Here is a 13,996-nt window from a genome sequence, read left to right on the forward strand (position 1 = left end):
GGATTGCCTGTCTCCTGATCCCCAGACATGACGTAATTCAGAAGAGGCCCTCATTAGAAATTATTCAGGGAACCCTGTGGGAGTCTTGCCTTGCCGCTGCCTTGCATACCAGAAGCCCAAAGGAGTGCAGATATTTTTCTGGCTCTGGGAGCGAGTAGGCACCAAGCTGCTTGGAGAGAGATCTGGAACCTGCCATTCTCCTGTCCTGGTTAGATGGGCTGGGTTGCTGGCCTGATTCAGCGCACACTTTGAAGTGATTGCTGGTGCAATGGCATTTTCTCCACTGATACAGAACTCAGTGGCACCAGCCATTCATCTCAGAGATGGGGAGGTTCCAGCCAGGTCAGAAACAAAGTGAGTTTGGGGTCTTCTGTTTAGTTCAGGACAGACGAGACAAACTCCTGCTCTGCTGATCCCACCCTCCCCCTCCCCCTCCCAATTCAAATTATGCCCCGTTTAAGGCTTCAGTTAAAAAAAAAAGTGAAGGCCAGATCTTCAGTGAGTGTCAACCAGTCTAGTTCCACTGATGTCAAAGCCGCTACACTGATTCACACTAACTCAGGGTCTGGCTCTAAATTTCTAGCCCTTATGGTTGTGAAGGAAACTTTTCCAGAGAAAGCACTGTCTAAGGCAGTGCTTCTTAACCAGGGGTACGTGTATCCTTGGGGGTAGGCAGAGGTCTTCCGGGGGGACATCAGCTCACCTAGAGATTTGCCTTGTTTTCCAACAGGCTACGTAAAAAGGCACTAGCAAAATCAGTACAAAGTAAAATTTCATACAGACGACGATTTGTTTATACTGCTCTGTATACTGTACGCTGCAGTGTAAGTACAATATTTATATTCCAATTGATTTATTTTATAATTATACAGACGCTCCCCGACTTACGCAATCGTTCCGGAATGCCGTGCATAACTCGAATTTTACATAAGTCGGAAACGTATACCCGACCATTATGCCAAAAAACCAAACTTTTTCCGTAAGCGCGGATTTGCGTAAATCAGGTCTTGCATAACCCAGGGAGTGTCTGTATGGTCAAAATGAGAAAGTCAGCAATTTGTCAGTAATAGTGCAGTGTGACACTTCTGTATTTTTATGTCTTATTTTGTAAGCAAGTTGTTTAAGTGAGGTGAAACTTGGGGTATGCAAGACAAATCAGACTCTTGAAAGGGGTACAGTAGTCTGGAAAGGTTGAGAGCCACTGGTCTAAGGGACCATCTACACCCCAAATGAAGGTGTATGTATAGCAGGGGTTTGTTAGGCATAGCCACACTGGCTTTAATCTAGCTAGCGCACATAACAATTAGCAGTGTAGATGCAATTGCACAGACTAAGCCTTGGCCAGCATCCAAGTACCCACCCAGAGTCACTGGTGGGCTTGTTCAAGGTAGCAACGTGTGCTACCCACTCAAGTCTTCTCTGCTAGTGTTACCCGCACTCACTGGATTAAAGCGGAAGCAGCTGTGCCTACCAGCAGTACAACTATTCCTGGCGTAAACGTATCCTTGGCCTGAAAGAAGAGTTTGGCGAGAGGTGTAAACTCCCCTTTCCTCTCAGTAGGGCACGAGGTCCTTTAAAGGCCTCATTTTCAAACAACACAGGCCACAGCCTAGAATTTCCATAGTTTGCATTGTGCTTCTCCATAGGATGTGTACTCCCATCCTGTCCCAGGCCCCACTCCAGTGTCACATGAGAAATGGGCAGTGTAGGGCCACTGATATCCTCCCTACTGTGCTCCTGCTCTGGGGGGATTCTCCCCTGACCCCTTGCAGTACACTTACAGGCCCTAAGCTGCCAGGAGCAGCACCAACCCCAGTAACTATCAGTTCCCATCCTAAACTGTTTAGCACTACTGTGCACTGTTAAAGAGCTGCCATCTTTCATCTCAGAGGTGGCTGCATTTCAGTGGTGGGCAAAGTGATTCCTGGACATAAGCACCACAGGAAGCCCTCTGGGATCCTACAGGAGGAAAGGTCCTGTTGCTAATGATACCATTATAGCTGCGCACTGGCAGGAAGGAGCCTTCACTTCCAGCCGACGTGTGTGGCTGCAGCATAGTGTCCCTGAGTGGGGCAGGGAGAAGCAGCATTGTGCATGACTCACAGCGCCCCTGTGGTCGGTGATGCTGAAGGGCTCGAAAATGAGACATCGGGTCTGATCGCTTCTGGCAGTTCCGTTTTGTCCCAGATCCAGGGTCTGACAGTAGCCGAGCTCCAGCTGCTGCGGAGGAAGGTATAAGACCTGTTCAGTCTCTCAGCGAAAGGGGCCTTGAGGATGGAGTGGGGTGAAAAGTAGATGTAGGGAAGGGGAATGGGGTGGCCCCATTAGGAATGCATAGGGCACCCTACAGTCATCCGTAGCAGAGAGGACTCTGCTGGGTGTCTGCTCACTTTGCTGCTGTGCTTGGCCGCCCCTTCGGAAGCAGACTCAGCACTGCAGAAAGCGTCTGACCATCTGGGCCAGCCCGTATTGCTCAGCAGTGATACTGCAGCTGGCCTCCCACGCGGCGAGCGAGCCAGCATTTCCCCACTGAACGTGGCCAGCATCCTACAGGGGAGACATTCTTCTAGAATGTGTCTTGGCTGAAATCAGCCCTTCAGTCTTTTTGTTAAGGGCTCATCCCTGCTCCCGCTCAAGTCAAGGGGAGATTTGCGATGGTCTTTGGGGGCAGCAGAATTGGGTTTGAAGTACGAGGAATAGGGACCGGCTTGGCAGGGATCTTTGGGGAGGCGCTATGGGTTTTCGGAGCAATAGTAATAACAGATCTGCTCTCCTCATCCCAATTACTGCAGCCCTGAGCTGAAATGCCAGGAGAAAAGCTGAGGCTGCTTTGGAACACGTTTAAATCCCTCCCTCTTCTATTCTTTATCTGCTGGTGACACATACCCACACCTTGCTCCCCTCCAGTCCTGCTGCCAGAATAATCTCCTGTTCCTGCCACCTGGACCACGTCATGGTCTGATCCCTCCTCTACCTCCCACATCACCTGCACAGCTCCCTTTCCTGTTTGCATCTCTCTTCTAATCTCTTCTCGCTAGCTTTGCCCAGGCCCACCTCTAGCCCAGTTTCCTTCACCCACTCTGTTGCCTTCTCCTTCCGTGCTTGGAACACCTTCCTCTCCTCTTTCATAGCCGTGGCTAGGTCTGATCTGAGCCCCCTTCTATCCACCCTCCCCAAAAAGGTCACAGTGGTGGGTGCAAGCTGGTGATTCAGATTTTGGCTCATGGACGTTGGTGATGGGGAGGTAAAGCAGACATGCGACGGATCATGGCCATGGTCAGTGTGCAAAAGCTGATAAAGAGCCCGATGACTGTGGTTCAGAACAGGGGCGGCAGAGCCCTTTGCCCAAGGAGACAAAGGTCTCTGCCCATCTCTCCCGGTATTGGCACCAGCGGAGAAGGAAAATTCCCCCATGTTTCTGTGTATGTCACTCAGGGACCTCTTCTCCCTCCACAGGTTCGTACTGCGGGAATTCAAACCCCACACCTCTGGTGATGAACTCCAGCTCAGTGACCATCCAGTTCAACAGCACCACTCACCGCTCAGGGCGCGGCTTTCTGCTCTCCTACGCAACCAGCCAGCACCCAGGTATGAGGCACCGTCCAGCCACAGCATGGAGTGAAAAGCAGGGGACTGCTGGTCCTGGGGAGCGGGGGAAGGGACAGGACACAAGTTGCACCACACGGATCCAGCCCCCTCTCCATGGGGACAGAAGGCCCCGCAGCCAGGAGTCCATGCTGGCGGATCCTTCCCACACCAGCACACTACCAAGCCCAGCTCTGTGTGGATGCTCCTGGCAAAGCAGGGGTGGGTAGGCCAAGAGGATCCCTCACAACATCTATGCTCTGGTCCTTCTCTCGAGCGGGATAATCAGAGACAAAGGGCTCAGAGGTCCCCAAATGATGCTGTCTTCCTATCCCCAGGGCTTTCATGTTGCTGTTACAACCACATTTGGGCTGACAGCAGGATTTGGACCTGAAACTATTACCCCCCCATTTTTCAGAATTGCCAGCAAATCAAAAATTCCCTTATTCACACAGCTCCCCCTGGACACATACATGCTGACCCTGTGATAGAGCTGTGCAAGTTGTTCCGGGCTCATGCCAATTAACCCTTTATACCACCACCCCGCCCCGCCATCATGAGTTCTGTATCCACTACACACATTACAGAAAAAATATTGCAGGATGTCACTTAAAGAGCTTTGCAAAATTATGTTGGACTACACATCAATTTCCACCCTCAAAGCCAGGTGTCTTCGTTACCATCCATTAACCAGTGCAGGGTTCAGAGGGAGAGAAAAATTACAATAAACAGACATCTTTTTAAAAAAGGATATGCATTCACTTTTCTAGACACAATAATGTGACAATTTAAAAATATGGTACTTCAGGGCCTCCTAGGGCTAGAATTGAGTGCTGGGGCCCCATGAGAAACATGGGAATCTCCCCTTTTGAATCCTTTCTGATGGTATTGTGAGAGGTTGTCCCCCATAAGATGCTACCTGATGTACTGGGACACCGCTGAGCCTGCCTGTTCTGCCAGGCTGGGCACCCTTTTTACCTGTCTTGCTGAGCCAGGCTCTTAAGCCTCCTCCAGCACAGACACAGGCAGGGCCACACCCAACTGCAGAATGAAACAGACACTGAGATCAGCTCTGGGAAGACTCAGCTCAAGGGATTTGCCCCAGCACTCAGGTGTCCACCTCCCTTGGATCGCAGACCCAAAGGTATGTTATGAAATCCACCTCCTCTCTCAATGTGAAGGAAGGTATGCACAGCCTCTTCCTTCCCCCCCCCCGTCCCCTCCCCATTATGAATTGCAAAAACTGGGTTATATTATAAAAAAGAAATACGTTTATTAACTACAAAAGGTGGATTTTAAGTGAATACAGGAGATAAGACAGAACAAAGCAGATTACTAAGCAAATTAAACCAAACACACAAACTAAGCTTGTTTCACTAAAGAAATTGGTTACAAATAGTAATTTCTCTCCCTAAATCTTGAATTTAGGCAGGATGCGAGTTTCTGTAGCTCTGAGTTCCAGTTATTTTTCTTACAGACTGGACTCCTGTCTCAGTCTGGACTCACCCCTGCCTTTCCCTTCAGGTTGGTTTCTTTGTCCCTTCAGGTACTTTCAAAAGTCTTTCTTCTTGGAAGCCCTGAGGCAGAAGAGGAGAGTCTAGTTTGTCTTCCTCCCCACCCTTAAATACGATTTACACAAAGCGGGAATCCTTTGTTTCCCCAACTTGACCCATCTTCCCTTTCAGTGGAAAGTTACAAGACATCCCAGATAATGTTCAGTCTGAGGTGACAAGACCACCTGACCTAGTAGCGTCACAGTTCTGTCCCAGGACACCTCCCAGGAGGGAAAGAGATTAGTATCTTCACAGTCTTGTTGTTCCTCCTAATGGCCCATTGAATCGGAATAGGATGGCCTTTCCTCTGGTGGGTGTCTTCCCAATACACACTCAGCTGTAATTGTTACATAGTCCATATTTCTAACTTTAGATACAGAAATGATACATGCATACAAATTGGATAATCACATTCAGTAAATCATAACCTTTCCAATGACATCTTAGATGAGCCATGTTTTGTCATAACCATATCATAAGCATATTTTCATAAGGAATATGGAATGGAATGTCACAGGTACAAATCTCCCAGTCCCAGAACTGCAGGGCTGTGACAGACCTTAAAACTGGCTCAGGACTGAATCTCACCCAGCCTGGGCCTTGAGCCGGTGTAATTTGGAGGGGGCGGTGGTGGAGAAAGGGGAGGGATTCCACATTTAGGAGAGGAGGAAACATGTCTGCAGTACGTGGATTTAAAACTCCAGTTTGGATCTGTTAACTGCTAGGTGGTTTGGCATGTTAAAATACAGCCCGGGGAGCTGGTCAGAAAACAGGCCAAGTGAGCAGTGGTGTGTGCTAAATGCACTTTATCACATAGATAACACCATACAAAATACCACTGTGGAAGAGGGGACCCACCACTAGCATGCCCCCTCCTGCTGTAGCTGGCTCCCCACTCCTGGTGCCCCAGCAGACAGCCACCCAGCCCTGCGGTGGTCTGCTTCTTGTGACTCAATCCTCCAGCCAGGTCACCTTTCCCACCTCACCCCACCCCGCTTCCAGGGGGACAGAAAGTCCCACTAATAAATAGTTCAATAAACTTGTGTCAGCAGCCCCTGACTCTGGGCCTTATGTCTCAGGGCTTCCAATAGTCCTTATCCCTTGTAGCTTCCTCTGGAGGGGCTCCAGCATGAGCAGTCAAGGTATGCTCCTGCCGCTCCCTTGCTGCTTCCTGGGCTTCTTCTGACCTGGGCCTGCCTTCAGGCCCTTTTCCTAAGCCCCTTTCCAGGCTTCGCAAAATCCTGTCCAGCTCAGGTAGCAAGCAGTTCCTCCCAGGGCTTTCCCCCTGGAAATCCAAGTCCTGCCCTTTTAACCAGGCTCCCTGCCGGGATTCACTCCTTGCCTCTGGTTTCACCAGATCTCTCCTGGCTTGGGGTCAGGAATCTCAGGAGCAGATCCCAAGAGCAGCTCTTCCCCTGGGCTGGGCAGTTGAACTTACTCCCTACCCTTACTCCGTGGTCCAGGTGGCAGGAACAGGAGATTATTCTGGCAGCAGGACTGGAGGGGAGCAAGGTGTGGGTATGTGTCACCAGCAGATAAAGAATAGAAGAGGGAGGGATTTAAACGTGTTCCAAAGCAGCCTCAGCTTTTCTCCTGGCATTTCAGCTCAGGGCTGCAGTAATTGGGGAGAGGAGAGGAGAGATGATCTGTTATTACTACTCCCTACCCTACAGAACTCCTCTCTTTACAGAAACTCAGCTGGGCCTGATAAGGAATTGGTTCCCCCGCTCTCCAGGTGCCATCCTGTGGGCTAATTGAGCTTTCACCCTCCCATTAACCGTTTGGCTGCCAGTGGAGGGACAGCAAGGGGGGCCCACCCTATCACAACCACATATGTGGTGGTGCTATCCAGGTGATCATTCACTTTTGACCACCTCCCCTGCACTCTGCCCACTGGTCCGTCTCCCTGGGACTTCTATTTTACCATCCCAAACCTTAACAGCCTCGAACAGCTGCCATAAAAAAACCCCAGAGTCACAGAAAAATCTCCTTCCCTTCCCAGATATGGAATTTGCCTCAAAAACATTATGACTGCCCCAGACAGGGCAAGGATCACCCACTAGAGAGCAGTAAAAACAATTTTTGAGCCTCAAATGCTAATGTGGATTTTCTGTGCCCCAGGAATTCTCCAGATTTTGCACAGACTGCAGGGATTGTCTCCTGGATGTTTCCGATTGGGACACCCACCTCCCCTTCCATTCACACGCAGGCAGGTCGCTTCCTCTCCCGTCAGGGATCTCAGACTTGCTGGCTGCTTCTGTGGCAAAGTTGGTTTAGGAAAATACTGAACGGCTCCATCTCTCCATGCCGTTTAGTAGCCAGAAGTGAGGAAGGTAGTGCCATGTAACCAGACAACACATCAGGAAATGCCCCATGGTCCGCCAGTGGCCTATGGAACCCCCTGCTAGAACCTTTCCTGTAGCCTAGGGGCATGTGCAGAATGCAGCAGGTGGGGTGTTGTGACAAGCTTTTACCAGCTATCATTTGGGATGCTGGGCATGATTCGTGCCTTTGTCACTTGTGAATAATGCAGCCATCCCAAAGTCAATGGTGGCTAATCCTTTCTGTCCTGCCACACTCTGTGGATTTGATGCATGTGAGTGTGTAGGTGTGTGCGTATGGTGTATACACACACGCACACAGTGTCTGATTCGTATGTACACTAAAGCCCTTCAGCTCCATGCTGGCGGTATAAAGGGGCCGTAAAGTGGGCACTGAGCACCTGTGCTCTCACTTAACGACCCCTCTCATGCTGCCCTGAGAGATGCGACGGGGCCTTAGTGTAAAGGAGATTCGGGGCCCTACATTCTGACTTAGGCACCGATCAGCATCTGCAGCTGGCGTCTGACCCTGAGGGGCTTGCACATCAGTCGCTGGGTGTATGCCACAAAGATCCATGAGTCACCTTCTGTTTTCCACCGTCCTCTGTGGTTTCTGGAGGAATGGTGAGAGTGGGTGGGTTGGGCTGGGCTGCTGGGAATCCACAGACATTGGATTGTGATGTGTAATTTCCTTTAGAAGAGCCAAAGAATAACAGTTTGGGTATCCCTGTGGCTTCCCTAGGGAATATGCCACAGTTCCTTGCATTATTCAGCATGGTCCCATTCCCATTTGGCTGCTAAACATTGCCTATATCTGTGGAAGGCAGTGTCCGTTGATGGTTAGAGCAGGGCCTGTGGGTCAGGACTCCTCCCTTCTATCTCCGGCTCTGCCACAGATTAGCTGTGTAAATTTTGGCCAGTCACAGATCAGTGCCTCAGTTTTCCCATCTATAATATGGGAATAATGATACTCACCGGAGGGGTTATGAGGCTTGATTCATTTTTCATTCAAGGAAACACTTTTGATGGGAGTGAGGCACGTAAGAACCTTTGAGGATCTGGGCCTGAGTGATCACTGAACGCCACATACAGAGCCCCTGTCATGGACCCAGACAGACTCTAGGTGCTGTACAAACATAGAACCAAATTGCTGCCCCAGACAGCCGACAATCTAAGTAGGGAGATAAACTCCAGCCTAAGGTGACCGAAGCTGAGACCATTTTGAAGTCAATGGGAAGTCAGAACATGGCCCTTTGTGAATGACTGTTGGGGTGATAATGGTGGTATAACATGGCATTACCGTGTGGGTATAACATGGGCAGGATGCAGCATAGGCCACTGTGAGACCATGCTGAGCAAGAGGGGTTTATAATACAAACAAGGGCTTTATTGATGGGTGTGAATCTGCTGTTGCTCAGACGGGTGTAAATCAGGAGTGACTCATTGCACTCCCTGGATTGCATCAGTGTCAAGCCGGTGTCTCCGAGAAACAAACAGCAAAGCAGTCTGCCTCTGGGTATGGGAGATGGGGGAGGCCACTGGAATTCTCTGTCTATCTGTCTTTTAGATCTGATTTCCTGTTTGGATAAGGGGACCCATTACCACCAGGAACAAATCAGGTAAGTGGTTTCCAATGGGGAGTCTATTATCTGAGAATAAACCAAACCCATTCACAGAGTAACTCCACTGACATCAGGCAGGGGAAATCTGGAGAATGTGACAATCTGCACTGATGTAACTGCATATATGCACTTACACTGATGCAAATTTGCATAATATAGTTAGGCCTTAGGAAGCCAGATTCCGGGGTTCTCTGCCACTGACTCACTGAATGGCCTTGAGCAATTCACTTCCCCTGTGTGTGCCTCAGTTTCCCCCCTAAATTGGGGTAGTATCTGCCTCCCAGGGGGATTGTCAGGCTTTGTAATCACTAGTTATAAAGCACTATGAGATCATCCAATGAAAGGTGCCATTAGTGCAGATTATTCATGGTTATTAGCCACTCACCAATGGATTAATTGCATAGGTGAATAATTTGTAGTAATAATTTGTAGTAATCCTGTAGTGACCCAACAGGAGGAAAGTAACAGAGTCCGGTTTTTGGTGCAAATACACACAATTACAACTTCACCATTCGCTTTCTAGGAACAGTCCATTGACATTCACTCGGGTGGTCCTTGTTTCTGCCGGGGAACTTGATCATTAGGATATTTGCGGGGAGTGAGCCCCAATTGGCACAAACATTTGATGGGAAATGGTTTGCAGGTTTGGCCCAGATCTTTCCAGGACCAGGGGATGCTGCTCATGGGATGAACCTGATGGGTCTGACTTGACTTCCCCATGTACATCACACAATCCACCACCATGCTTCCCCTTCCTGGTAGCCTCAGAGGAGAGGGCAAGAATGCCTGGGCTAAGGGCACCGAATATCTCAGATGCTGGTTGGACAAGCTTGCACTGCTCTGTCTGTTCTGAGCATAGAGGGCTGTGCACCTTCCATCAGATCCAACTTTGCTAAATGAAAATAACGGGGAAGGAATAAATCTCCAAGCCTCAGGGTCATCGGGGATGAAGGGAAGCCCAGCTGCTTGGAGAAGAGCTGAGAGGTCAGAACTTCATCCAGGGTTCTCCTTTGTCCTGTGTTTCAGTGTTTTCTGCCCAGCGGGCTGCAAGGGTGTCGCGGGTGACATATGGGGAAACGCGAAGCAGGGCTACCGAGACGTGAGTACCAACCTCAGCGCTCCTTGCAAAGAGACCGGCCCTGAGTGGCGGCTGTAGGGAAAGCGAGTCACAGGCACAGCTGCCCTAATCCATATCTTGTTGGCAGTCTCAGCAGGGCGGCCAAGAGTTGAACGGGCTCCTGAAGGGTGAATTCCCTCCAGGTCAAGCCCATTGGCAGGGGCAATGTGGGATAGCATGCACCTGCTGGGTCTAATCCATGGGGAAACGGAGCTCTGGAAAGTCCAGGGCTGCTGTTTCCACCACACTTTGTGCCAGAGCGAAATTCACTTCAAAAAATAAAGGGCCTGATCCTGGTCTCGCTCCAGTGTGGCTACGCCCGATGGCACTGGTGTGAGATCAGAATTGGGCCAAAGTCTTTATAAAGCAGAGATCACAGTCTTTGTGAGCCAGACTCTGGTCTAGGTTACACCGGTGTAAATCTGGAAAAGCTCCACCAAAATCAATAGTGTCGCTTCAGGTTTACACCACTGTGAGTGAGGCCAGACACTCTCTGACCCATGGAATTGCCCCATTCCGGACTGGAGCCCAGGCTGGGCTCTCTAATTGGGGTTTTCTCTCTACCTCCCTTTCATTTGCCACTTCCGTGCCCCCTCCAGACCTCGGTTCTCTGCAAGGCAGCCATCCACGCTGGAGTGATCTTGGATGAGCTGGGAGGGCAGCTGACTCTGTCTCGGGAGAAGGGGATCACACTCTATGAATCAGCCTTCGCCAATGGACTCCACTCAAAAAGGTAAGCAGCCAACTTGATTGCTGAGCCAGTAGATACGGCTGGGCCGACCTCCTGTGGGGCCCATGCCCCTCCAAAGGACGATTGGCCCTGATCCTCAGACTGCAATGGAATTAGGTTGATTTGTACCAGCCCGAGACCTGGCTCGCTGTTTTTAGAGGGACAATGTGTAGCTCAAAATCAGAGAGGACCAAATCTTGCAGTGTTTTCTCAAGCAAAAGTCCATTGACGTTTTACCTGAGTGACGGCTGACGAATTTGGCCCATATTTTCTTTTCAAGAGCTGATGACTGGGGCGTCAGAGGGGTTCTGGGAGACCTGGGTTCTGTTTCCAGCTCTGATACTGACCTGCAAGTCTCTTAGGCCCAGATTTTTAAAGGTCTTTAGGAGTTACTGTGCTCAGTGTTGCAACATCTGAGTCATTTAGGAGCCCATCTCCCAATGCGGTTTAGGCACCTAACCAGGGGTGTGCACGGGAATAAAAATATGTCCACTTTTGGAGGGGCGCTTTCTGTGCCCCGCAGCTGGAGGAGCTGTCTCTCCTCCCTTCCCCCACTGCCCAGGGGTGGTGGAGCTGGCTCGCCCACCTCCTGCCCCTCCGGCAGCGGATATCTCCCTGCTGCAGCCCCAGGGCTGCCCGGCTGGAGGAACTCACTCTCCCTGCCCGAGCCCCAGAGGAGTTTTGGGGGGGTGCCCCTGTTTGCCCCCCCTTGTGCCCCTGCACCTGACTCAGACAGAGCACCACGGCGTGTAGCAACACTTAAACTCCTAATCTCACTGCGCAGCTGTTTCCCGAGTTGTAATGAGACTTGTCCAATTCACGAGGTGGGTAAGGCTCAATATGTTCATGAATGTTTGTAAAGCCCTTTGAGCTCCTTAGATGAAAAGGGCCATAGAAATGCAGATCATTAGTAATCAGGGAATAGAAGCCAATTCTGATTTAATTCCAACAATACAATCTAGCTGCTTCTTTACCAAGACAGTGACTTGCGTCAGCAACGTTATGTCAATCTCATCTCGCCAGCAGCCCCACCTGCCCAGTCTGGCAGCTGGCGTGTACAGGGCCAAACTGCCCCATGTCTGTTGCAGAGCATGTGGTCAGCCCTGGTGGAACGAGGAACCGGTCGTGCTTTCTAGGGAGTTAGATATGGGGCTGTCCGCAGCAGCAGCCAAACTGTAATCAGCAATGGCTGAGGTTGTGGGGTGGCATAGGGGTCGGGAGAGTTTGACATCGGGGTGGGGGCCATAATCAGAGAGTAGATGTAACGCTGTTGAACTGGGGAGCAGCACCCATTTACACCCACTCTGATTTTTGCCCAGGGTGTCAAACATGGTTTAGTTTCCATCAGCTTGAGGTGTCACAGCAGGGGAAATGTGCTGCTCTGGGATGGTTGTTCCTTCTTGCATGTGGCCTCGCACTGGTGTGGCTCAGGAGTGACTCCACTGAAATCAGCGAATTTAACAGTCAGGAAGGAGAGTGAAGCCTGAATTTTGCTCTGAATTACACTCGGGCAAATTTGGGCTAACTCTACTGACTTTGGGGAACTTAGTCCAGATTCACACTAGTGTAACTTACCATGGCATTGACCTCAGTGGAGTTACACCTGAGCTACGTCAGCATGAGATCAGAATCAGGCCGTCTCTGTGCCCCGGGTTTGTAATGCTCTCCACCCATTTTCCTTTAAACAGGGGGTCCTTATCTGAAAAGCGCCTCATTTTTCACAAAGGTACGTCCTTTTCCATTTCTCCTAGAATAAGCCCAACCTGGCTGCCAGTGAAATCAGTAGCAAAGCTCCCGGCAGCTTCAGTGGGAATAAGGGGAGAGTCCCTGGGGCAGATTTCTCCTCTCACTTACACCGGAGTAAATCAGAATGAACTCCAGCGAAGTCAATGAGGCAGCTCTTCAGCTGGCATACAGCTGCTCCATTGCAGTTGAGGGACCTATACCAATTTACTCCAGTGGAGCACCTGGCCCAGCAGAGCTACATCAGGTTGGGGGGGTTTCGGAGAGGCGGGCCATCAGGCAGGTGCAAGTGTAAGGCACGTTTTGTGATGACCCTGCACTGCAGGCTGTGTTCTGCCAGCCACGCTGAGCTTTGGCTGCAGGCGACGAGCGAACAGCTTGACAGAGAGACTCCCAGCTGGGGAAGATGAATGGGCTGAATCCAGCCGTGCCGCATGGAAATGAAGCCCTGCTACCCCTCTGCTAAGCAGGGCAGGCTTTGTCACTGGGGATGAGGATCAAAGGAGGAGATGGCAAGAGAAAGGCAGCTACCATCAGGGGCTAATGCTGAGTCAGATGGAGCTGCCGGCTGTTTGCTGGGGCTGCACCGCACACAGGGCTGGGCCACAGACAGAGGAATTTTTCATTAAGACCCATCAGACTCCCCCTAGCACATTCCCTCTGTGGCTGAGCCACTGTGGCATAAAGGCCCCCGCCTCCCCTGTGCCCAGCCCCCACCACCCCGTGACCTCCCGCCTCGGCCGATTCGTCCGCCTGCCTTTCAGTTTTACACCTCCTTTTCCAGCCTGTGACCATGCTCTCGAAGCAGTCAGCTTCAACGCCTCCTCCTCCTGGCACGAGGTGAACGCCATGGGGCAGTACAAGCCCTGGACAGCGGAGCAGGCGGCATTCAGCGCCCACGGGAACTCGTGGGCTGCCGATCCCAGTTCAGAGACCGAATGGCTGGAGATAGATCTGGGCGGAAGGAAGAACATCACAGGTCAGTAAGTATCAGAGGCTGTTCTCTTCCCCCAGGATTGTACTACCGCACGTAGGAGCAGCTCCTCAGCTGTGTAAACCCCAATAACTCCAGTGTAGCTACTCCTGGTTAAGGGCCAGATCCTCAGCTGTGTCAACTGGCATAGCTCCGTTGACGTCACTGTAGCTATGCCAATGTAGGGGTTAAATCCTCAGCTGGTGTAAATCACTGTAGCCCCATTGCTTCCATGCAGCTATGGCAGTTTACAGGCTAGATCCTCAGTCTTTCTCGTGAGTCCCAGCGAAGTCCCTCCAGAATCTGTCTCACAATCATATCATGGGCCTCATCCTGAGCTCACTCGCACCAG

The 13,996-nt window shown here is 50.9% G+C and overlaps 1 protein-coding gene across 3 annotated transcripts in view; it reads left to right on the forward strand.

Annotated features, from left to right (window-relative positions):
• The window catches only part of LOC311533133 (discoidin, CUB and LCCL domain-containing protein 1-like), a 64,051-nt gene that overhangs the window by 33,901 nt on the left and 16,154 nt on the right, over positions 1-13,996 (forward strand). For 2 of the 3 annotated variants that reach the window (XM_084652286.1, XM_084652287.1), the window contains 6 exons: positions 3,457-3,588; positions 9,027-9,078; positions 10,108-10,180; positions 10,798-10,931; positions 12,617-12,654; positions 13,456-13,650. In XM_084652286.1, the coding sequence (XP_084508412.1) occupies positions 3,457-3,588; positions 9,027-9,078; positions 10,108-10,180; positions 10,798-10,931; positions 12,617-12,654; positions 13,456-13,650 (624 nt within the window). Of the gene's footprint in view, positions 1-885; positions 2,233-3,456; positions 3,589-9,026; positions 9,079-10,107; positions 10,181-10,797; positions 10,932-12,616; positions 12,655-13,455; positions 13,651-13,996 lie in introns of those variants that run through there. The other variant, XM_084652288.1, reaches the window with a different exon arrangement.

This window comes from Lepidochelys olivacea (assembly GCF_965140295.1).
Source record: "Lepidochelys olivacea isolate rLepOli2 genome assembly, chromosome: 19".
In the NCBI taxonomy this organism is placed as follows: Eukaryota; Metazoa; Chordata; order Testudines; family Cheloniidae; genus Lepidochelys; species Lepidochelys olivacea.